Source organism: Heterodontus francisci, chromosome 41 (assembly GCF_036365525.1).
Source record: "Heterodontus francisci isolate sHetFra1 chromosome 41, sHetFra1.hap1, whole genome shotgun sequence".
Taxonomy (NCBI): Eukaryota; Metazoa; Chordata; class Chondrichthyes; order Heterodontiformes; family Heterodontidae; genus Heterodontus; species Heterodontus francisci.
In genome coordinates, this window is record NC_090411.1 from 29780563 (window position 1) to 29808281 (window position 27719).

General features: G+C 44.0%; 1 protein-coding gene across 1 annotated transcript in view; it reads right to left on the minus strand.

Annotated features, from left to right (window-relative positions):
• Positions 1-27719, minus strand: part of shank1 (SH3 and multiple ankyrin repeat domains 1) — a 223434-nt gene that overhangs the window by 49726 nt on the left and 145989 nt on the right. The window contains exons 15-16 of the mRNA XM_068019684.1: positions 7755-7837; positions 4992-5116 (exon numbers count right to left, since the gene is read on the minus strand). Of these exons, the coding sequence (XP_067875785.1) occupies positions 4992-5116; positions 7755-7837 (208 nt within the window). The remainder of the gene's footprint in view (positions 1-4991; positions 5117-7754; positions 7838-27719) is intronic.

Below are 27719 nucleotides of genomic sequence, written 5' to 3' on the forward strand. Positions count from 1 at the left end.
ATTTTTGAATTCACCACCCGGAATTGATGTTCTACAGGCAACAGCCACAGGAATCAATAGAACAGTTCACCAATAGATGCCATAGCAAGGGTAATAAATACAATTGTTCAGAAACTGGGCTGTCATAGCAACTAATGGAGCTAGTGATTGTGTCAACACCCGTTGAAGCATTTCAGAAAGACCTCTTGGGGGAAAAAGGTCACAGCATTGATGCGCTTCTAGAAGATCGCAGGAAATATGAAGCCATTGTAGCTGGACAGCAGCATCTGCAAGCACCAGTTGCAGGCAACATTATCGGCACGGAAACCACATCGTAAAGAGCAAGCAAGCAAGCTGTGTGGTAAGTATGCTTTGTTCCACTCACCATGAAGTTGTCCTGCATTTCAAGACCTGTGCCAGGCGTGTGGTGCAAAAGGACACTGGCACCCCCCCCCCCCCCCATGCAAGAAATCTGGCTGCAAAGATGCAGCCAGAAGTCACAGTAGGGCACAAGCAAACAGAAGACAGGTGCAGCAACAGGACAACAGCAGCAAGGAGAGCACCAGAAACCTGCACAAATGCAAGCCGATACACGGCGAAACAGATCTGAGACAAGACTGAAAGAGGAGCAATTCACAGCCAGAAGACGAGCAGATGTTTCACATGGTGAACCTGACACACTGTGTTGATGAAGTCAAACAACTGGAAGCTTTTGCTACTATTATCATGTGCACAAAGAAATTTGGCAAACACACACTCAGGGTTAAGTTTGATACTGGAGCTCGTGCAAATATCCTACCAGTCTGAATCCTGAATGATATGTACGGGGTCATTGGAAATTAATGATACAACCAACAAATACAAAGTTAACTGCATACAATGGGTCACCCATCCCTTGCAGTGACACTAACAATGCAATGCAGCTATGGCAAGTCGGCATGGAAACCACAAATAATTTACCTGGGAGACATGAGCGGACCAGCAGTGGCAAGACTACCAGTGTGTAAGGACGTCAACATTGTGACCATCCACGAGATCACCAGGGTACCCATTACAGAAGAGACCAAGGGTACCCGCATTGAGTCCACGACCTACAACAGACATACCCGGACAGATTCGACGCCATAGGAGATTTCAAAGGTGATCCTGTGCTGCTCCTCAGAGAAGATGCAATTCCATTAATCGATCCTCCCAGAAAGTGCAGTGTGCACTTACAGAAAAGCTTAAGCGCGAGTTAGATGGCATAGAACGCAATGGCATCACCCATCATGTGCACCATCACATAGACTGGTGCAGTTCAATTACGTGCATTCTGAAGAAGGATGAAGCAATCAGGGTATGTCCAGATCCAAGGCGTCTAAACCTCTCCCCAAAGAGATTCCCCCATAAGATTCTGACATTAGAAGAATTGAATCCCAAGTTCACAGGAGCCAAATTCTTCTCCAAGTTGGATGCTAAACATGGATATTGGTCGATACACCTAGCTAAGGAATTTTAAGATGTCACCACCTTCAGGACACCATTTGGAAGATATTGCTTCAAAAGTCTACCCTTCGGCTTATCTGTCAGTCAAGATCTGTTTCAGCAGCATATGGACAGAATTATAGAAAACATGCCTGGATGTATATGCATTGCCGATGATATTGTGGTAATGGGCAAAACCAAAGAAGAGCATGATCGAAATCTACATTTAGGACAAATGTTCAAGGTCATACACCCCACAATGAGAACACGGTTACCCACAGAGGTATACAAAGTATGCACTGAGCCTAGGTCCTACGAGATTGCAACATCTAGTGGAGCAATGTTGAGGAGGAATCAAAGACAACTAAGAGAAGTGTGCAATACTCCAATTGTGCACAGCAGACGCGAAAGACCACACTCCGGCGATGAGGGTGTGACAGAACAACAGGACAACAACCGACAAATTAACAACATGTCCGCAAACCCAAAACAGCCAAGGGTGAAATCCACATCCCTGGAAGGTTATACCGATCAGACCTGGAAGAGTTGTCAAACCACCAAAACAATATATAGACTCTTAAGCTTCTATACTTGTAAATTTTATAATCTATATCCCGTACAATTAATTTTGATGATATCAATTTTATGTGTTTTTCTGTAGCATACAAGACTTATCTTTGGAAACAAAGGGGATGTTTATAATGGCTTTAAGAATGATGTCCCTTTAAGATCTCAGTATGCTAATGAGACAAGTACCAGGATTTGTCATGTGACTACAAGCCAGGGTCACTCTGCAACTGTAACATCCAGACGTGGGTTCTGTAAATAGTTTGCTCTGTACTGTATATAACAGTTTAGCTGTTAATAAACCTATTAGAGATCTTCAACGAACTGGACTCCACACATCCCATTTCTGTTCATAAGACAACATTACAGATGGCACCTCTGACAGTGCAGCACTCCCTCTGTCCTGCGCTGGGAGTGTCAGCTCAGATTTTGACGTCAAGTTTCTGGATTAGAACTTGAACCCACAATATTCTGGGCCAGAGGTGAGACTGCTATTCACTGAGCCATTGTAAGCAGCAAGTGTTAACACCCAGGGTTCCCAGGTCGACCACAGGAATCAAGCTCCCCTTACTCTGCTCCAACACCACAACTCAGCCACAACCACAGTATTGCCTCCTAGAGCATCGGAGTGCTATTTTACCAATTCCATCACAATGAGTAATCCTGCGGCCTCTTTATGTGGCATTGCTAAATTTGTACTGGTTCTGAATCTTGAGCTTTTGGTTGCAAAACGTGGCTTGAAAGTTTTTATTTCACCAGTGGCCACCCATTTGGATGCCTTTTCATTCTCTGCCTTCACACAATTTAAACGCACAGCCCTGTAAGAGCTGTTGCAGGAAGGGGGACTGTGTTTAATCCAGTGTACAGTTTCTCTAAGCTACTAGAGGAATGAGCTTCAGTGGGCTGAACAATCTCGTTTTTGATTTTCCTTCTGTGCTGTACAAAAAGTCATTTGATTGAATTTGGGGACTGGAGGCTGGGATCTTCCCTGGGATTGATGGTTTAAAACCATCCGGTTAAGATAGCAACAAAAGCAGTTTGTGTAGATGGATGTGTTCTTTTCAGTGTTTTTGCAAAGAAATGAAATGAAAGGACAAAGGAAACACCCCTGAGCCCCACCTCTCCCTCAAGGTGCTGTTGTTGACATGTGTTTCCATGGCGACCCTCTGGCACTTTGACAAAATGGCTAATGTTTGAATGAAGTCAGGGAGGAGAAGGCTCCTGTGGAGCACAAATACCCACACAGACCAGATGAGCCTATTGGCTTGTTTCTGTGCGTGTCAATTCAATGTAATGCCCGTGTCCGGCGTTATCAGCGGAATAGTCACTTTGGCCTTTTGACACTGCGGAGAGGCTATGTCTTGCAACGGAGGGAAAGAAGTGGGGAGGTGGGACGAACTCTGCAGCCAAACGGTCAAAATCAAATATTAAAAGGGTTGCCTGTGCAGGCAGGCCTCAGAAAAGGTCAGCTTCAACTCCCAAAAGGTCAACACTGATCTCGGGCAGGAATAAGGCCCCCATCCGAAACATCAGATTACTTTGCATGCTGTCACACAAGATAGCCCTTCGAGTGAATTCCTCGACGTGGCTTCTGGGCTTTAAGGTTACAACAAAACCGGCAAAAATGGAAACATCCATTGCTTCTCTGTGGAAGTTGGCCTCCAGGAGCAAGGGTCAGTCATGAGATTTTAATCAGGGAAGGCAGGGGTTAGGCTCAGCCAGGCCTAGTCTAATTCTGCCCCAGAACTGAAGATGGAGGGGCTGAACAGAATTGGAGGATTACATTCAAGAGGCACTTATGCATAGACAAGATCTTACTGTGAGTCTGTGCCATTCATACATCAACCTCTAATCATCCCATCAACTGTCACTGAGCTGTACCCAATCATTACCCACCAGTTTCACTCAACCATGCCCAGTCTTTCACACTGCCATCTTGACAGTTGGACTCTTCACTGTTCCTAAACACACCCTTCGTTCTGCCCGCACCGACCTTCAGTCACCACTCCCAACATTAAATCTTTTCGCCAACATCAATACGAGATATTTTCAGCCTCTTTTGTGTTGGGGAAGATGTCAGGTAAGCGGTATTGGAGATGACCTGTGACCCCCACGCACAATCCTGCCATTCCCTGGTCATGCCATCATTTCCAGTTCCAGTTCCTCGAGAATGTGGGAAACATGAATTGTGAGCTACTCATCGTAGACGAGGAGTCTGGTTCCCTTCCTCAACAAGCATCAGTGAACTGAGTTGGACTTTTAATCCATTTTCACTGTCATTATTTCTTCTGGCACTCACCCACAAAATAACAGTAGGATAACCACTAAACTAAGTTATTCTTCATTCATTATCAAGATGTGGGCGTGACTGGCAAGGCAGGCATTTATTGCTCATCTTCACCTGCTGTAGTCAGTGTGGTATTCTTTATAGGGGTCTGAGTGGCTCAATAAGCCACTTGGAGGGCAGTTGAGTCAACTATATTGGTGTGGGATTGGAGTCACTTGTAGGTCATATATAGGATATTAGTTGGGTTTTTAGTGTCAAGTCAAAAATGTCTTGGCCACTTTTACTAATACCAACTTTTTTTTTTCGATTTCCAAAATTTCTCATGCTGCCAAGGTGGGATTTGAACTCACAATCTCTGGATTATTAGACCAAGCCTCTGTATTACTTGTCCAGTAACATAGTCAGCACCATATTCAAGGAGAGTAAGATATTAAACAGCCACAAAGAATGCGTGCCATTTTGAAATCTGGTTGTTGGCTTGGAGTTGAGGGCAGCAGTTTTTTTTTTGTTGAATCCCCCTTTAAAATAAGGACCATTCCCTCAGGTCCAAGTCTATCCCAAGAACCAAACACTCGAACTGAAAAGCCCATGCTTCTGCTACCAGTAACCAAACATTGTTATGGTGTCCACTCAACATTATCAATAATGAAAGAAGCACATGCAATCGGCAGGAGAAAGAAATCCAAGCACTGACCTCAATCAGGAAGTCTCCCATCCGTAGTCCTGCCCTCCATGCCACGCCACCCTCATCCACGGACTCAAGGTACTGAAGTGCGGGGAAGGCTGGCGTTGGGGTGAACTCTTCAATCGGCGTCTGGGCTGTAAGGACATGGACATCAAGCTCAGCAAATCAAGCTCCGCAGGGAAACCTCCATTACATCCACAGCATGGGGGGAGGGGAGGGTGCAGTGGGGTGGGAAGGGTGGGGATGGGTGGTGAGAGGAATTGCATCTCAAGGCAGCTCTGGCATTTTACCCAGGAGGACTGATCTATGTCTGCTTCTGCCAAAGAACCAAGCTTTTCCAATGAAACAATTCGTGAAAACAAAGGGATTTACATGGACTTCCCTCAACCATTGCACACTCGGGGTTTGAGGTAGCTGGGCTGTTGTCACTATTTTTGTGAATCTTTCTTATGACATTTTGATACATATGCTCTCAAGTTGTTAGCTCTGGAAAATGGAACGGGACACTTTCCATTTTAGGCATCACTGGACACTTCCAGGTCAAGTACAGACTACAGGCACAGATTAGATACAGAATAAAACTCCCTCTACACTGTCCCATCAAACACTCCCATGGCAGGTACTACACGGGGTTAGATACAGGGTAAAGCTCCCTCTACACTCTCCTAGCAAACATTCTTCAGGTACAGGTGCAACACAATTGCATCAAGAGTAAAAATCCTTCTAAGTTGCCCTAACAATCAGTCTCAACCCCAAGTTCAGTATCAGTTTGACACAACAATCATCTTGTGATCTCTCTAAGGGACACTAGCAATTCGGACATAGGGTTTCCTCAAACTGAGTTACACCATTGTCGCCCCTTTGGTGAAAAAGACGTGGTGTGCTCGCCAGCGACCTCTAGAGGGAGTTACTTAGAAGTTTCCTGGTCTGACCATTTGCATTCCCATTACTGCTGGCAGCGGTGTAAAACCAGCATGGGTAGCTGATCAACCTGGAAAATGTCCTTTATAAAGCCACCCGAGTCTGTGCTCTTCAGCAACAGACTAGAAAACACAGGGAAGATGCAAACAGTGCTTGGATCTTCTCCTTCACACTCTAATGACCTAACTGCACGTCTTCACTATATTGCTATTACGCTTCAACTGAATTATAGCCACTCATGCACCACCTATGCCTGGGAGGTAGCAGTGGCCTGGCATAAAGCCAGAGGAGAAGAACACACAACCACACTCATTCACCCATGTGCTCACGTGGCAGTATCGAAGGCAGAATGAACAGAATCCTGGCTGCCCCCCCCAACTTACCCCACCACCCAGAACTAGCACTTGTGCCAGCTGTGGGGGAGGTGATACTGGGACTGACTGCCAGCTCCAAAATCAGATCAGCCATGATCTTATTGAATGGCAGAGCAGGCTCAAGGGAATGAGTAGCCCATTCCTGCTCCTATTTCTTTTGTTCTTTTGTTAGTAGGGGGGCTCAAACTAGTCATCTTGCACCATGGCTCACCTCTTACTTATTCACGTGCACAGTCCATAACATCCCTTTCTCCACATGAACAGCCTTAAAACTCACAAGCCCCGCTCCCTACAACATCCCTGACTTCACTCTCTCCCATGCCACTTGGCGCCCAGTCCTCAACTGGCAGCCTTACCCTCCGTCCAGCCCCATACAGAATGGCAACTTTGGATGTAGAATTTCCTCACCGCAGACAGGGCAGCATCGAGGTTTACCCCAACCTGACGTACCTCGCCCCCATTCAAGGGGAAGTCTTTGGCGCTCGTAAGGAGGCACTTCGCAGCAATATCTTACCAATGCCAGGTTCCTGACTGAGCACTTGCACCATCGTCATGGCACCCTTGCGAAGCACCACCAAATGCTCAATACCCTGCTCTACCTCCTTAATCCCAACGGAGGGTGTTGCTCACCCATTCCTCAGGTTCACCACAGCAAAGGGCGGCACAGGAGGAGGAAGGTGATGGCGATAGCAAAGAGGACGATGAGGACCATGCCGCCCAGGAGTTGCGGTTGCCATGTTACTGGTGTTTCTCAGGGGAAGTAGCAAATGCCAGGCCTCTGCCCATCCCACTCACAACGCTATGCCTGTGGAATGTGGGGGGTGATGCCAACTGGCAAAGGAGCTTTATAAGATGCTCAACTAAAGCACTGGTTAGGCCCCAGCTGGAGGATTGTGGCCACTTCTGGGACCACACTTTAATAAAGATGTAAAGGCCTTGGAGAGGGAGTGGAGGAGATTTACAAGAATCGGACCAGGCACTTTAGAGATTGGAAAAGCTGATATTGTTCTCTAGAGTGGAGAAGTTAAGGGAAGATTTGACAGAGGTGTTCAAAATCATGAAGGAGAAGCTGTTTCCAGTGGCAGAAAGAAACAGAGGCGACATGAGGAAAACGGTTTTTCAAAAAGAGTTATTACAATCTGGAACGTGCTGCCTGAAAGGGTGTATTGAATAGTAATTTGCAAAACGAAAATTGGACAAATACTTGAAATGGAGACATTTGCAGGGCTTCAGGGAAAGAGCAGGGTAGTAGGACTAATTGGGTAGCTCTTTCAAAGAGTCGGCACGAATGCAATAGGCCGAATAGCCTCCCCCTTTGTTGTGTCATTCCATGGTTCTCTTCCGGTCCATTGATCAATGATGTTGCCCATTTCTATAACAACTGCGCCAGATGAAAGATAGGCCTAGAGAGCGGCAGTGCTCTGGTTGGCTCTGCCAACATCCGGAAGGAAGATGTGCTTGCGCTGACAAAGCTCACCTTTAGCCCCTCGAAGCACAAATCCAAAACCTTCACTGTCCTTTTTCTGCAGTAGTACTGTTTTCTCTTTAATGATGTAGTCACTGAAAAAGAAAGGGGAACAAAAAAAACAGGCATTACAGCTTTTCCAGACAGCAAATTTGCTATTTTCCAGTTTACTTCTATTGGCTCCTGCCTCATTCCCCAGTCAGGGCCCCTAATCCTAGGCCTCTGCCGAGCCAGCCTCAGCCTCTGATCACCGGGTTTCAAAGGCAGCCTGGTGGGGGCCACATTGATCTCCCCCACCCCCACCCCCTCGTCTACTTTTAGTAGGACGGATGTTTTTTTGTGAAATTTCCAACAATTGAGCCGAATCCCCAAAGTTTGACTTAAAAACAGAAGACCATTGTCCCCCCGCCCACAATCCCTTTGTGTCTCCCAATGCCACTGGTCAACTTATTAACATTTTCAGTCAAATTCTATCGAGTCTGCAAACTTGAAGCCTGATGTTAGGCCTTGGTTCCACTCACATCCCATCACTCTGTCCAATTGTAGACTTCCAAAAGATGTCAACTATAAGCAAGGACTGGCAAGAAAATGCATAGCCAAGTTGGTCAAACCCCACTTTCTCTCATTTCTACTCCAGCCCTGGCATCCTTCTCAACTCCAATGTCAACAACAACTTGCATTTATATAGCTCTTTGAATATAGTAAAATATCCCAAGGCGGGTCACAGGAGCATTATCAAACAGAACTTGACACTGAAACACAGAGTGACAGGTAACCCATAGCTTGGTCAAAGAGGTCGGTTTTAAGGAGCGTCTTAAAAAGGGGGAGAAAACTCCAGCCGAGGCAGTCGAAGGCACAGCGGCTAATGGCGGAGCGATTAAAGTATGAGATGCGCAGGAGGCCAGAATTTGAGAAGCACAGAGATGGAGGATTGTACAGCTGGCGGATGTTACAGAGATAGGGAGGACCCCATGATGCCCTGATAAATTTTAGTTCAACTGTGAGAAAGCTGCTAAATATTGCTTACTACTCATTGATTTGAAAGAAACGGGGTTAACCTGTGGCAGTTTGAGATCCTGAGTTCTTCCCTTACTGGCATGTCTTTCCCTCATAGCTTTTCTCTCCCCTTCTCCCGATATGCTAAGGCTAGTTTCCCTTGATGCCAACCGCCCGCCTGTGCCTCATGCAAGTGACCATGCTTGACTTGTGGGTTTTACAAAGTAATTTTTTTTCCTATTCATTCTTTGAGATACGGTCATTGCTAGCACTTCTTGTCCATCTCTAGCTACTGGTGGGCCTTCTTCTTGAACCGCTGCAGTCCACGTGATGATTGTTGCTAGTTAGAGTGCACCAGGATTTTGACCCAGTGAAGGAACAGCGATATAGTTCCAAGTCAGGATGGTGTGTGGCTTGGAGGGGAACTTGCAGGTGGTGGTGTTCCCATGCGCCTGCTGCCCCTGTCCTTCTCGGTGGTAGAATTTGCAGGATTGGAAGGTGCTGCTGAAGGAGTCTTGGTGAGCTGCTGCAGTGCATCTTATAGATGGTACACACTGCTGCCACTGTGCGTCGGTGGTGGAGAGAGTGGATGTTTTAGGTGCTGGATGAGCTGTTGATAAAACAGACTGCTTTGTGCTGTATGACATTACAGTTCAGTCCCAGTACTGAAGGAGTGCTGAGTGTCATTACCTGAGGTGTCGTCTTTCCGATGAGATATTGAACTGAGGCTCCATCCGCCCTCTTAAGTGAACGTAAAAGATCCCATGGCACCATTTTGAAGAGGAGGAGGGGAATTCTCCCGAGTGCACTGGCAAATATTTATTCCTCACTCAAACAGATTGTGTGGTCATTATCACATTGCTGTTTGTGGGAGCTTGCTGTGCGCAAACTGGCTGCTGAATTTCCTACAAGAGTGACTATACTTCAGAAGTGTAAGGTGCTCTGGGTCATCCAGAGGTGGTGAAAGGCACTATAGTAATGCAAGTCCCTTCTTTTTTCTTTAACTTCCACAGTCTCTTAGCCTTCCAATTCTATCTCCTCCTTTCATCTCAATTGCTGTTTGTTGTGTGATCTTGCTGCGCACAAATTGTCATTAATTCCTTGTATTACAATAATGGCAACTTGCATTTATATAGGTCCTTCAACATAGCATAATGTCCCAAGACACTTCACAGGAGCGGGTATCAAACACAATTTGACCCCGAGCCACATAAGGAGCTATTAAAACAGCTGACCAAAAGCTTGGCCAAAGAGGTAGGTTTAAAGGAGCGTCTTAAAGGAGGAGAAAGAGGTGGAGAAGTTTAGGGAGAGAACTCCAGAGAACTTGCGGCCTAGGCAGCTGAAGGAACAGCAGCTTCATGGGAACACCATCACCTCCAAGTCCCCCTTAATCACCGACTTGCCCATTCCTTCATTGTCGCCGAGTTAAAATCCTGGAACTCCCTACATAACAGCACTTCACCACACAGACTGCAGTCGTTCATGAAGAAGGCCCACCACCACCTTATCAAAGGGCAACTAGCGATGGACAATAATTACTATCTCATATCCCGAAGAACGAATAGCAAAAAATTCACTATCTAAAACCATAGGTCGTGCATGGTCACCTGGATGAGTTACCATTGACAAGTTGGCATCTGATCAAAATCAGGGTTTTCTCAGAGGCTAGAATGGGAGGATAGCAGAGATCTTAGAGGATCAGAGCGATCTCGGAGGGTTGTAGGGCTAGACTTCAAACAGTACTTTGCTGGCGAAGAAGTGCTTCGAGAAAGTTTGAGTCTTTTATTTCCTCACACTGGCAAAGTCCCATTTCACCTCGCAAGCAGATATTCCTTGTTGCAAACCCCTTGACTTTCTATTTTCAAGTGCACAGAACAAAGTGAGAAAAATGTCAGCATGCGTGACAAAACAAAACAAAGATTTGTACTCTTCCCTGAGGATGTGCCACATCTCTGTTTATGCTAACAATCTTGCATCCAATCTTGCTGTCGAGGCAGTGGGGGAAGGGGTGGGGTCAATTGACAATTACAAAACTTGACAATGCTGGATTTTTATTAGGTGAGGGTATTAAGGGACATGGACCCAAGGCGGATGGAGTTAAATACAGTTCCTCCTGGCGGAGGGCTTGTGCACTACACTGGACGAGTAGTGCGCGGGGACCTGTTCAGTGACAGACCTCTGAAGGAAGTTACGAAATACGCCTTTGAGCAAGGAGGAGAGTATCACTCCTGCTTATCTAACACGTCAGGTCCGAGTCGTGCTGATCAACACTGCTGTCTTGCACCAATGGACTCAAAGGCACGGAGGCAGTGCTCCTGGCTGTGCTCCAAATTTCGGGAGAGGGCTAAAGCACTCAAGCAGTTCCGCCAGCAGTGCTGGGTGGACGCAACTGATGCTTCCACTGACGGGGATTGGTTGCTGTGATTGGTCAACAACTCCATTATCGTTGTATCATGTGACTACCAGGATGGTAGAGGGCACAAGAGACAAAACCTGGGCTTTCTTCATCCAGTAGTTCTCATGTTCCTAGTGAAATGCTGCACATGAAGGGCTTCTGTTGCCAGTCTAAAGCTGGTCACCTCCACCTCTCCCCACCGCCACCCCCCCGCACCCTCGAGTCGACTATTAGACCACCACCGCGGGGCTGGCACAGCGAAGAAGGGATGGCACAGAGTTGCCACACTCCGAAAGCCCGAGCACCAATACCTGGGATTGTAGCTGGGCTATTTTCCAATTAATCCTCTCTCCTGAAGGTGCCGGGGCTGGGCCCCAATGCAGTAGCTCGCCCACGCGCCCCATGCCTGGGCTGAGACAGTGAACACTGACAGACTACTCCATGTGGTTGGCAGTTGCAGCCTAGCCCAATCCTGCCCTCACGCCAAATGTCCAGACCCTCGCACTTTCCAGCAGGACGAGCAATCGAGAGTGGGAACCCTTGGCTGATTTTGCTCCTTCGAAGCCCAGGGATATCAAGGACAACAACTGTGCCCAAAACGTAGCTCTGGGTGGGACTGGTTAGCTTAGTAGACCTCAAACCCAAGGCCTTCTGATTTGTATGGCTTAGCACTGCACTGAGAGGTGCCTTTTTTATATTCTTTAATGGGATGTGGGCGTCACTGGCAAGGCCAGCATTTATTGTCCATCCCTAATTGCCCTTGAACTGAGGGGCTTGCGAGGTCATTTCAGAGGACAGTTAAGAGTCAACCACATTGCTGTGGGTCTGGAGCCACATGTAGGCCAGACCAGGTATGGACGGCAGATTTCCTTCCCTCAAGGACATTGGTGAATCTGATGGGTTTTTAACAACAGTCAATAATAGTTTCATGGCACCATTACTGAGACTAGCTTTCAATTCCAGTTTTTTCTTAATTAATTAATTTAATTTAAACCAGCTGCCGTGGTGGGATTTGAACCCGTGTCCCCAGGAGCATTAGCCTGGGCCTCTGGATTACTAATCCACTGTTATTAACACTACACTACCGTCTCCCCATAAATTCTATCCAATAGTTCCTTGGGAAAGCTAACAGGAGACTCCAGATTAACTCCCAGACTCAACTGTGATCTGGGTTTGGGAGCTTACAATGCACAGGGTGGACAACTTGTACTTAGTGCCTGAATGGCCCAGTGGGTAACAGTCTCATTGGAGTCAGAAGGTTATGGGTTCAAGTCCCACTCCAGAGACTGCCGACGAAAATCTAGACTGACGCTCCCAGTTCAGTACCGAGGGAGTGCTACTCCATTGGAGGTGCCATCTTTTGGATGAGATGTTAAAACTGAGGTCCCCCCCACTGCCCTCTCAGGTGGGCCTAAAAGATGCCACAGCACTGTTCAAAGAAAAGCAGGGGAGTTCATCCTGGCCAATATTCATCCCTCAGTCAACATCACTGAAAAGAAGTTTATCAAGTCATCATCATATTGCTGTTTGTGGGATCTTGCTGTGCACAAATTGGCTGCCATGTTTCCTAAATTACAACAGTGACTTCATTGGCTTGTAAAGTGCTTTGGAAAGTCCTGAGGTCATGAAAGGTGATAGAATTTGCATGGATCTTTCTTTTCTTTTACACGTACCAGATGGTCTATTTCCACCTCGGTAACATTTCCCACCACCGTATGTACCTTACCCTCTCCTTCACTACTGCTGATACTCTCAGTCATGCCCCTTCAAAGTCTTCCAGTTTGCACCCACCACCCTTTTGACCCTGCCCCTGTTTCATAATTTCTCCCCCTAACCTTGGCTCCACTCAGCTGGACTAAGGCCATTCAGCCTGCACAATTCCTACTCTTCCATTCTCTTTCTAAACCCTGTATAACTCTCTCCCGCCCTGCCGCCCCAACCTTTAAAATCCTCCTTAACCCTTTGGTTACCGTCCTAAACAGCTACTTTTGGTATCTAATCCCACCTCTCCCTCGGTGAAGCCTCCAGGAATGTTTAATCAAGTTGCACGCACGGGCTAAGTATAGGTTGCTGTTACTGAGAGGGGGGAAGGGTTTGGCAGGGCCCGGATTAGGGGTGGGAGCCACTCCCTAATTCTCCTTCACTTAGCCAATGAGGATAACTCAATCAAAGGGACCCTGAGCATATCCACGGCAACTGCTTGGCAAATTGGAACAGTTCCCAAGCTACCGTGTGAGCGGGGCAGCAAGGGCACAGGGAATTTGTGATTGCCCCTGACCTTTCATAATTGGACCTGTTGCATAGATGGCATTAAGTTTGGCCTCAGCACCCTGTGGCTGGGGATAACCCGGAGACAAATTTGATCAGCCCGGATACGAGACCCCGGTGGCAATCCAGTGACTACCGGTGGAATGGGGGCATGTCTGGTGAGGGCAGATTCGGGTTCTGTGGCGATGTCCCCCACAGCCAAATAGCCCTGCTGTCTTGCACACGAGGAAGCGTGGAGGTTCCCAGAGGATGTCTGTTATTCATGCTTCTGCAAACCAGCACTGCGGTGGGTGGGAGTGGCAGCTGGGAGGGAGAGACAGACAGACAGGATACTACAAAACAAGAGACCCAACCCCCGCTAAAATAACAGAAGGAAAACTCCATTGGTTCAGACAAGATTCCCCAGCCGGTCACTCCTAAAATTTCCTACATTATAACAGGGACTACATGTCAGAAAAGTACTCCATTGGTTGAAGGAGCTTTGGGGACCTGCTGAGGTCAGGAAAGGCAGTAATTAATTGCAAGACTTTCTTTTTACTCTTGTCCCTGCTCTCCAAACACATCCCCACCCTGGAGTCAGTCTGAGTGTAAGAAAGCCCCGAAAATATTAATGCCAGATTAAAAAGACAGACTTGCATTTCTATAGCGCTTTTCACAACCTCAGGATGTCCCAAAGCACTTTACAGCCAATAGAGTACTTTTGAAGTATAGTCAGTGTTGAAATGTTGGAAAAGTGGCAGCCAATTTGCGCACAGCAAGCTACCACAAACAGCAACATGATAATGCATCTGTTTTTGTGGTGTTGCTTCAGGGATAAATATTGACCAGGACACTGGTAAGAAATCCCTTCTCTTCTTTGAAACAGTGCCAATGAGATTGTTCATGTCGACCTGAGAGGGCAGACTGGACCTTGGTTTAACATCTCATCTGAAAGACGGCACCTCCGACAGTGCAGCTCTCCCTCAGTACTGCACTGGGAGTGTCAGCCTAGATTATCGTGCTTAAGTCTCTGGACTTGAACCCATGACCTGAGTCAGAGGCAAGAGTGCTACCAACTGAGCCATGGCTGACACTTAAAAACAAGGTCCACAGCCAAGCATCGACAGAAGCAGTTTTGTCCTTCAAAGCTCCACTTATCAGACACATGATAGCAATAGAGAGGACTAAGAGGCAATGGGCTTGCACGACGAGAGGTAGGGAGACCGTATTGCACAGATGGACGACACACTTTTCACCCAAGCAGAAGCTACACCTGCACTTGCCGACTGACCAGGCACGATCACTTCTCACGCCAGCACACCAATGGACACAGTCATATCTCAGCCTGCAGCCTCACCCAGGGCACGCGTTCAAACTCAGCAGAAACACACTCGCCTGCCTTCAAACCGACCTGTCCACAGCCCAGTGTGAACATCCAGCTCACAATCACTGACACACTGAGTGCCCGAGGGAGAAATGAACACAAGACATACACACACACATATAAACACACAAAACATACATACATGTACACTCCTATACACAACACATATAGACACAAAGCACACTCAAGTACACACACAACACACACACAGATACACACACCACACACAACACATACACACACACACACCACACACACACCACAGATACACACATACACAACACAGATACACACACAACCACACACACAGACACACACACACATGCACGCACGCGCGCAGTAAACACTGTGACGGTCTGCTTTTCAATCATTAAATTATTGCCAGTCTGAAGGCCTATTTTCTCTCTCTCGGCGACCTCCCCCCTCCCCACCCCTGCTCTTTCTGTTTAATCCCTCTATTCACTTGCTACACACTCTAGTGAAAGATCGATCAATGAAAACCCAATGCACTCATTCAGATTATTAATGTGCATGCAGAGATCTGCGACGCAGGCTCTGAATTGGGGAGTTGGGGGGGGGGGGGGTGGGGGGGACGGTGGGTGGGATCCTGAGGCTGGTCATAAACAGAAAGAGAGATAGAGAGAGGGAGTGAGGGAGGGAGGAGAGTGTGCTGAAGGCGAGAGATGAATGAAAGTAATCAATGGATAAATAAGCGAGTGAATGGAGTATTTAGTCACAGGTCTTTGCATTAAAGTCTAGGCCTCTGTTGAAAAAAAGCAGGCCCTTTTCCCTCATACAGTCAAGCATGCTGTCTGTCAGGGACCAGAGAGAAGCCCCTTTGCTTTCTTGCATTAATATCTTTACCTGTAGATATACCATATACTTCTCCTGCGAGGGCCCAGGGCAGGCCAGCTGGAGGAGAACTGAGAATGCATCCCTCCGTTTCCCAAAGCCATGTCTCTAATTCAGCCCTCTGCACAGACACTGAGCACTGGTCCAACATTCTACCGTTTCTTCAAGTGCTGCCACCAGACTGGTTCAGTGAGAGTGGAGCGTGCTGGAGACGCCGGCAGGAGAGGCAGCACTAAGCAGCTGAGCCAACACAGGGCTTACTCACATCATTGCTTGTCCATATTAGCACGCAGAGCCTTCTTATAGGCAGGAATCCCATCAGGGGGACTGAGAAAGATTGACTGCAACACCAGCAGCACAGCAAAGCACAAGCTAATGAATATCATTAAAGCGAGAGACACATAGACAGACAGTGAGAGAGAGGGAGAGAGAGAGGGAAAGACACAGAGGTAGAGTCAGAGAGAGGAGTGAGAGAGAGGGAAATACAGTGAGAGATAGAGAGAGAGATAGAGACAGACAAATGCATAAAGAGAGACAGAGATAGAGAAAGTGAGACAAAGTGAGAGAGAGAGAGACAGAGAAAGACAAATAGAACAGAGGAGTGGCAGACAGAAAGGCAGAGAGACAGGCAGGGAAAGACAGAAACAGAGAAAAAGAAAGTGAAACACTGAGAAAAACAGAAAGAAAGAAAAAGAGAAAGGAAATACAGTGTGAGGGAGAGAGAGAGAGAGAGACACACACACACACACACACACACAGACAGAGAGAAAAGGGCAGGAAAGAAGGCACCAAAGTGCAGCCAGAGAAATGCAGACGGATAAGAGAGAAAAATAAACAAAATACCAAAAGAGGGTGAAAGCAAGAGACACACACACACAGGTAGAGTGAAAAGAGAAGGGGGACAGACAGAGAAACAGATGCTATTATATATAGAGGCTGCTGTCAGTCTCTGGGTAAAAGAATGAGGCAACTCAATAAAGAAAACCAAAAACAAATAGTGCAGGGATCAGAAAGAAATATTCACTAAAGTGTCTGAGCTAAATATTCACACCAAACACTATCCTGATAACACATGCTGAAAAACAGAGTAAATCATTACTCCCACAAAAATACTCTGTATATTAATAAAACAGCATAAAACAATCAGATTGAACAGGGAACAAAAACATTGACCTCTCATGTCATAAATTAGTGAACATCCAATAACACAGCCAAATGATGACACAAACATTCACCAGCACAGTAACATTCCTGACACAAATATTCACAAACACACCAAAATCCTGACACAACTATTTACTGGCACAGCAACATCCCGACACAAACATTCACCAGCACAGTAACATTCCTGACACAAATGTGAACCAACACAACATCCTGACACAGATATTCACTAACACAGTAGCATTTTTACACAAATATTCACTGACACAATAAGATCCTGACACAAGTATTCACGAACAGAGCAACAACCTGACACAAATATTCAAGAACACAACAACATCCTGGCACAAATATTCACTAACACTAACATCCTTAAACAAATATTGATAAACAAAGTATCATCCTGACACAAATATTCACCAACACAGCAACATCCAGACACACATATTCACCAACACAGCAACATCCAGACACAATTATTCACCAATACAGCGACATCCAGGTACAAATATTCAAAAACACAACAACATCCTGACACAAAGGGTTGGATTTTACGTTGGGCAGACGGGAGCTGGTCATCGACGTAAAAGTTGGTGGCACACCCGCTTCCGCCCAGCCCAGTGATCCATCTCACATTTTACGGGTACCCAGGCTTTATTTGGACTGAGGTGGGACTTCCACCCGCTTGACGGAGGAAGTTCCGCCTCATTGAGCTGCCAGTCAATCAGCGGGCCAGCAGCTCTGAGTCCCAGCATCACGACCAGGAGCGGTGGCCACTGCTAGGACTGCAGCCCAGCCGAGGACATGGAGCCAGCAGTGCAGGTAAGTTGGGGTTTGCAGACCAGGGAAATCGGTCATGCCCCAGTGAGGCAAGGAGGGTCCTTTGGAGGGAAGAGGGGCATCGCTGGTCCTGGGTGGGGGGGGGGGTTTGGGGAGCAGGGGGCAGTCCACAATTGGGCACCCTGTGCCCGTTTGACAGGGTCCACTCCCGGGGTGCTGAGAGGCCGCCAAATTTCACAGGGCAGCCTTTCAGGTCTCCCAGACGCCTGCTTGCCACGGGTAAAATCCTCGTAGAGGCGGGCAAAGCATTTAAGTGACCGTTAAGTGGCTACTTAACAGCCTCGACTGGCCTGGGGCAGGCGGCCCATTTATCGCACAGCCCCCCACCGGCCCAAGTAAAGAGGGGCAGAGGCGGGAGCGAGTCGGGAAGGCCTCCTGGATCCTCCTACACAATGTAACGCCACCCCACCACCCACCCCCAAGCCAGCTCACTGAGGTGGCGTAAAATTCCGGCGAAATATTCACTAACGCAATAACGTGGTAACACAAAAATTCACTAACACATTAACATCCAGACACAATTATTCACTAACGCGGAAACATCCTGGCACAAATAGTGACAAACATAGCAACATCCTGACACAAATATTCAGCACCACAGTAACATCCTGACACAAATATTCACCACCACAGTAACATCCTGACACAAATATTCACCAACACATTCACATCATGACACAAATATTCACCAACACATTCACATCATGACACAAATATTCACCAACACATTCACATCCAGACACAAATATTCACCAACACAGCAACATCCTGACACAAATATTCACCAACACAGCAACATCCTGACACAAATATTCACCAACACAGTAACATCCTGACACAAATGTTCACCATCACAGTATCATCCTGACACAAATATTCACCAACCGAATAACATCCTGACACAAATGTTCACCAACACAGTAACATCCTGATACAAGTATTCACCAACACAGTAACATCCTGACACAAATATTCACCAACACAATAACATCCTGTCACAAAATATCCACTATCACAGTAAGATTTTTACACAAATATTGACCAACACAATAATATCCAGACACAAATATTCATAAACACAGCAACATCCTGACACAAATATTCACCAACGCAGCAAGATCCGGTCACAAATATTCACCACCACATATCATCCTGACACAAATATTCACCAACACAGTAACATGCTGACACAAATATTCGCCAACACAGTAACATCCTGACACAAATATTCACCAACACAGTAATTCACCAACACAGTAACATCCAGACACAAATATTCACCAACACAGTAACATCCAGACACAAATATCCACCAACACAGTAACATCCTGAAGCAAAACATTCACCAACACAGCAAATTCCTGACGCAAATATTCACCAACACGGTAACATGCTGACACAAATATTCACCAACACAGTAACATCCAGACACAAATATTCACCAACACAATCACATGCTGATACAAATATTCATAAACACATTCACATCTTGATACAAATATTCACCGATACAGAAACATCCTGACACAAATATTCACCAACACATTCACATCCTACTATAAATATTCACCAACACAATCACATCCTGATACAAATATTCACCAACACAGAAACATCCTGACACAAATATTCACCAACACATTCACATCTTGAGACACAATATTCAGCACACAGGAACGTCCTGACACAAATATTCACCAACACAGTCACATCCTGACACAAATATTCACCAACGCATTCATATCCTACTACAAATATTCACCAACACAATCACATGCTGACACAAATGTTCAGCAGCAGAGTAACATCCTGACACGAATATTCACCAACACATTCACATCCTGTTACAAATATTCACCAACACATTCACATCCAGACACAAATATTCACCAACACATTCACATCGTGATAGAAATATTCACCAAAACAGCAACATCCTACCACAAATATTCACCAACACATTCACACCTTGAGACAAAATATTCAGCACACAGGAACGTCCTGACACAAATATTCACCAACACATTCATATCCTACTGCAAATATTCACCAACACAGGAACATCCTGACACAAATATTCATAAACACAGCAACATCCTGACACAAAAAATGTTCAGCAACGCAGTAACATCCTGGCACAAATAGTCACCAACACAAACACATCCTGAGACAAATATTCACCAACACAGTAACATCCTGACACAAATATTCACTCGCTCAATAATATCCAGACATAAATATTCATAAACACAGTAACATCCTGGACAAATATCCACCAGCGCAGTAACATCCTGACACAAATATTCACCAACGCAGTAACATCCTGACACAAATATTCAGCAGCACAGTAACATCCTGACACAAATATTCACCAACACAGTAACATCCTGACATAAATATTCAGCAACACAATCACATCCTGAACAAATATTCACCAACACAGTCACATCCTGAACAAATATTCACCAGTACAGTAACATCCTGACACAAATATTCAGCAGCACAGTAACATCCTGACACAAATACACACCAATGCAGTAACATCCTGACACAAATATTCACCACACAGCAACATTCTGACACAAAAAATATTCACCAACACAGCAACATCCTGACACAAATATTCACTCGCTCAATAACATCCTGACACAAATATTAACTCGCTCAATAATAACCTGTCACAAATATTCACCACACAGTAACACCCTGACACAAATATTCACCAACACAGCAACATCCTGGCCAAATATTCACCAGCGCAGTAACATCCTGACACAAATATTCACCAACATAATCACATCCTGACACAAATATTCAGCAGCACAGGAACATTCTGACACAAAAAATATTCACCAACACAGCAACATCCTGACACAAATATTCACCAACACAATAACATCCTGACACAAATATTCGTAAACACAATAACATCCTGACACAAATATTCACTCGCTCAATAATATCCTGACATAAATATTCACCAACACAGTAACATCCTGACACAAATATTCACCAACACAGCAACATGCTGGCCAAATATTCACCAGCGCAGTAACATCCTGACACAAATATTCACCAACACAATCACATCCTGAACAAATATTCACCAACACAGTAACATCCTGACACAAATATTCAGCAGCACAGTAACATCCTGACACAAATATTCAGCAGCACAGTAACATCCTGACACAAATATTCACCAACACAGTAACATCCTGACACAAATATTCACCAACACAGTAACACATCCTGACACAAATATTCACCAACACAATCACATCCTGAACAAATATTCACCAACACAGTCACATCCTGACACAAATGTTCAGCAGAGTAACATCCTGACACAAATGTTCACCAACACAGTAACATCCTGACACAAATATTCACCAACACAATCACATCCTGACACAAATATTCACCAACACAATAACATCCAGACACAAATATTCACTCGCTCAATAATATCCTGACATAAATATTCACCAACACAGTCACATCCTGACACAAATGTTCAGCAGAGTAACATCCTGACACAAATGTTCACCAACACAGTAACATCCTGACACAAATATTCACCAACACAATCACATCCTGACACAAATATTCACCAACACAGTAACATCCTGACACAAATATTCACCAACACAGTAACATCCTGACACAAATATTCACCAACACAGTAACATCCTGACACAAATATTCAGCAGCACAGTAACATCCTGACACAAATATTCACCAACATAATCACATCCTGACACAAATGTTCTGCACAGTAACATCCTGACACAAATATTCACCAACACAATCACATCCTGAACAAATATTCACCAACACAGTAACATCCTGACACAAATGTTCAGCACAGTAACATCCTGACACAAATATTCACCAACACAGTAACATCCTGACACAAATATTCACCAACACAGTAACATCCTGACACAAATATTCAGCAGCACAGTAACATCCTGACACAAATATTCACCAACATAATCACATCCTGACACAAATGTTCTGCACAGTAACATCCTGACACAAATATTCACCAACACAATCACATCCTGAACAAATATTCACCAACACAGTAACATCCTGACACAAATGTTCAGCACAGTAACATCCTGACACAAATATTCACCAACACAGTAACATCCTGACACAAATATTCACCAACACAGCAACATCCTGACACAAATATTCACCAACACAATAACATCCTGACACAAATATTCGTAAACACAATAACATCCTGACACAAATATTCACTCGCTCAATAATATCCTGACATAAATATTCACCAACACAGTAACATCCTGACATAAATATTCACCAACACAGTAACATCCTGACACAAATATTCACTCGCTCACTAACATCCTGACACAAATATTAACTCGCTCAATAATAACCTGACACAAATATTCACCAGTACAGAAACATCCTGACACAAATATTCAGCAGCACAGTAACATCCTGACACAAATACACACCAACGCAGTAACATCCTGACACAAATATTCAGCAGCACAGTAACATCCTGACACAAATATTCACCAGAGCAGTAACATCCTGACACAAATATTCACCAGAGCAGTAACAACCCGACACAAATATTCACCAGCACAGTAACATCCTGAAACAAATATTCATCAACACAGTAACATCCTGACACAAATATTCACCAGAGCAGTAACATCCTGACATAAATATTCACCAACACACTAACATCCTGACACAAATATTCACCAACACAGCAACATCCTGACACAAATATTCACTCGCTCAATAACATCCTGACACAAATATTAACTCGCTCAATAATAACCTGTCACAAATATTCACCACACAGTAACACCCTGACACAAATATTCACCAACACAGCAACATCCTGGCCAAATATTCACCAGCGCAGTAACATCCTGACACAAATATTCACCAACATAATCACATCCTGACACAAATATTCAGCAGTACAGGAACATTCTGACACAAAAAATATTCACCAACACAGCAACATCCTGACACAAATATTCACCAACACAATAACATCCTGACACAAATATTCGTAAACACAATAACATCCTGACACAAATATTCACTCGCTCAATAATATCCTGACATAAATATTCACCAACACAGTAACATCCTGACACAAATATTCACCAACACAGCAACATGCTGGCCAAATATTCACCAGCGCAGTAACATCCTGACACAAATATTCACCAACACAATCACATCCTGAACAAATATTCACCAACACAGTAACATCCTGACACAAATATTCAGCAGCACAGTAACATCCTGACACAAATATTCAGCAGCACAGTAACATCCTGACACAAATATTCACCAACACAGTAACATCCTGACACAAATATTCACCAACACAGTAACACATCCTGACACAAATATTCACCAACACAATCACATCCTGAACAAATGTTCACCAACACAGTAACATCCTGACACAAATATTCACCAACACAATCACATCCTGACACAAATATTCACCAACACAATAACATCCAGACACAAATATTCACTCGCTCAATAATATCCTGACATAAATATTCACCAACACAGTCACATCCTGACACAAATGTTCACCAACACAGTAACATCCTGACACAAATATTCACCAACACAATCACATCCTGACACAAATATTCACCAACACAATCACATCCTGACACAAATATTCACCAACACAGTAACATCCTGACACAAATATTCACCAACACAGTAACATCCTGACACAAATATTCACCAACACAGTAACATCCTGACACAAATATTCACCAACACAGTAACATCCTGACACAAATATTCAGCAGCACAGTAACATCCTGACACAAATATTCACCAACATAATCACATCCTGACACAAATGTTCTGCACAGTAACATCCTGACACAAATATTCACCAACACAATCACATCCTGAACAAATATTCACCAACACAGTAACATCCTGACACAAATGTTCAGCACAGTAACATCCTGACACAAATATTCACCAACACAGTAACATCCTGACACAAATATTCACCAACACAGTAACATCCTGACACAAATATTCAGCAGCACAGTAACATCCTGACACAAATATTCAGCAGCACAGTAACATCCTGACACAAACACTCACCAACACAGTAACATCCTGACACAAATATTCACCACACAGCAACATTCTGACACAAAAAATATTCACCAACACAGCAACATCCTGACATAAATATTCAACAACACAATAACATCCTGACACAAATATTCACTCGCTCAATAACATCCTGACACAAATATTAACTCGCTCAATAATAATAACCTGACACAAATATTCACCAGTACAGTAACATCCTGACACAAATATTCAAGAACACAGTAACATCCTGACCCAAATATTCAGCAGTACAGGAACATTGACACAAAAAATATTCACCAACACAGCAACATCCTGACACAAATATTCGTAAACACATAACATCCTGACACAAATATTCACTCGCTCAATAACATCCTGACATAAATATTCATAAACACAGTAACATGCTGGCCAAATGTCCACCAACACAGTAACATCCTGACACAAATATTCACCAACACAGTAACATCCTGACACAAATATTCACCAACATAATCACATCCTGACACAAATATTCAGCAGTACAGGAACATTCTGACACAAAAAATATTCACCAACACAGCAACATCCTGACACAAATATTCACCAACACAATAACATCGTGACACAAATATTCGTAAACACAATAACATCCTGACACAAATATTCACTCGCTCAATAATATCCTGACATAAATATTCACCAACACAGTAACATCCTGACACAAATACTCACCAACACAGCAACATCCTGGCCAAATATTCACCAGCGCAGTAACATCCTGACACAAATATTCACCAACACAATCACATCCTGAACAAATATTCACCAACACAGTAACATCCTGAACAAATATTCACCAACACAGTAACATCGTGACACAAATATTCAGCAGCACAGTAACATCCTGACACAAATATTCACCAACACAGTAACATCCTGACACAAATATTCAGCAGCACAGTAACATCCTGACACAAATATTCACCAACACAGTAACATCCTGACACAAATATTCACCAACATAATCACATCCTGACACAAATGTTCAGCAGAGTAACATCCTGACACAAATATTCACCAACACAATCACATCCTGAACAACTATTCACCAACACAGTCACATCCTGACACAAATGTTCAGCAGAGTAACATCCTGACACAAATATTCACCAACACAGTAACATCCTGACACTAATGTTCACTCGCTCAATAATATCCTGACATAAATATTCACCAACACAGTAACATCCTGACACAAATATTCAGCAGCACAGTAACATCCTGCCACAAATATTCACCAACATAATCACATCCTGACACAAATGTTCAGCAGAGTAACATCCTGACACAAATATTCACCAACACAATCACATCCTGAACAAATAATCACCAGCACAGTCACATCCTGACACAACTATTCACCAACACAGTCACATCCTGACACAACTATTCACCAACACAGTCACATCCTGACACAAATGTTCAGCAGAGTAACATCCTGACACAAATATTCACCAACACAGTAACATCCTGACACAAATATTCACCAACACAATAACATCCTGACACAAATATTCGTAAACACAATAACATCCTGACACAAATATTCACTCGCTCAATAATATCCTGACATAGATATTCATAAACACAGTAACATCCTGGCCAAATATCCACCAGCGCAGTAACATCCGGACACAAATATTCACCAACACAGTCACATCCTGACACAAATGTTCACCAGCACAGTAACATCCTGACACAAATATTCACCAACACACTAACATCCTGACACAAATGTTCACCAGCACAGTAACATCCTGACACAAATGTTCACCAGCACAGTAACATCCTGACACAAATGTTCACCAGCACAGTAACATCCTGACACAAATACTCACCAACACAGTAACATCCTGACACAAATTTTCAGCAGAGTAACATCCTGACACAAATATTCACCAACACAATCACATCCTGAACAAATATTCACCAACACAGTAACATCCTGACACAAATGTTCAGCAGAGTAACATCCTGACACAAATATTCACCAACACAATCACATCTGGATACAAATATTCACCAACACAGGAACATCCTGACACAAATATTCACCAACACAGTCACATCCTGACACAACTATTCACCAACACAGTAATGTCCTGACACAAATATTCACCAACACAATCACATGCTGACACAAATGTTCAGCAGCAGATTAACATCCTGACACAAATATTCACCAGCACATTCACATCCTGTTACAAATATTCACCAACACATTCACATCCAGACACAAATATTCACCAACACATTCACATCGTGATAGAAATATTCACCAAAACAGCAACATCCTACCACAAATATTCACCAACACATTCACATCTTGAGACAAAATATTCAGCACACAGGAACGTCCTGACACAAATATTCACCAACACATTCATATCCTACTACAAATATTCACCAACACATTCACATCCAGACACAAATATTCATAAACACAGTAACATCCTGACACAAAAAATGTTCAGCAACGCAGTAATGTCCTGGCACAAATAGTCACCAACACAAACACATCCTGACACAAATATTCACCAACCGAATAACATCCTGACACAAATATTCACCAACACACTATCATCCTGGCACAAATGTTCACCAACACAGTATCATCCTGACACAAATATTCACCAACACAGAAAGATCTGAATACAAATATTCACCAACACAGTAACATCCTGACACAAATATTCACCAAGACATTCACATCCAGACACAAATATTCACCAACACATTCACATCCTGACACAAATATTCACCAAGACAATCACATCCTGACACAAATATTCACCAGCACATTCACATCCTGACACAAGAAATGTTCACCAACGCAGTAATATACTGGCACAAATAGTCACCAACACAGTAACATCCTGACATAAATATTCACCAACAAAGTAACATCCTGACACAAATATTCACCAACACATTCACATCTTGATACAAAATATTCAGCACACAGGAACATCCTGACACAACTATTCACCAACACAGTAACATACTGACACAAATATTCACCAACACATTCACATCCTGACACAAATATTCACCAACACAATGACATGCTGACACGAATATTCACCAACGCAATCATATCCTGACACAAATGTTAACCAACACAATGACATGCTGACACGAATATTCACCAACACATTCACATCCTGTGACCAATATTCACAAACACATTCACATCGTGACAGAAATATTCACCAACACAGCAACATCCTGACACAAATATTCACCAATACATGCACATCCAGACACAAATATTCACCAACACATTCACATCGTGATAGAAATATTTACCAACAGTCACATCCTGACACAAATATTCACCAACACATTCACATCCTGACACAAATGTTCAGCAGCAGAGTAACATCCTGACACAAATATTCACCAACACATTCACATCCTGTTACAAATATTCACCAACACATTCACATCCAGACACAAATATTCACCAACACATTCACATCGTGATAGAAATATTCACCAACACAGCAACATCCTGTTACAAATATTCACCAACACATTCACATCCAGACACAAATATTCACCAACACATTCATTTCGTGATAGAAATATTCACCAACACAGGAACGTCCTGACACAAATATTCACCAACACAGTAACGTCCTGACACAAATATTCACCAACACAGTAAAGTCCTGACACAAATACTCACAGCACAGTAACCTCCTGACACAAATGTTCACCAACACAACGACATGCTGACACGAATATTCACCAAAGCAATCATATCCTGACACAAATGTTCAGCAGCAGAGTAACATCCTGACACAAATATTCACCAACACGTTCACATCCTGTGACCAATATTCACCAACACATTCACATCGTGATAGAAATATTCACCAACACAGCAACATCCTGACACAAA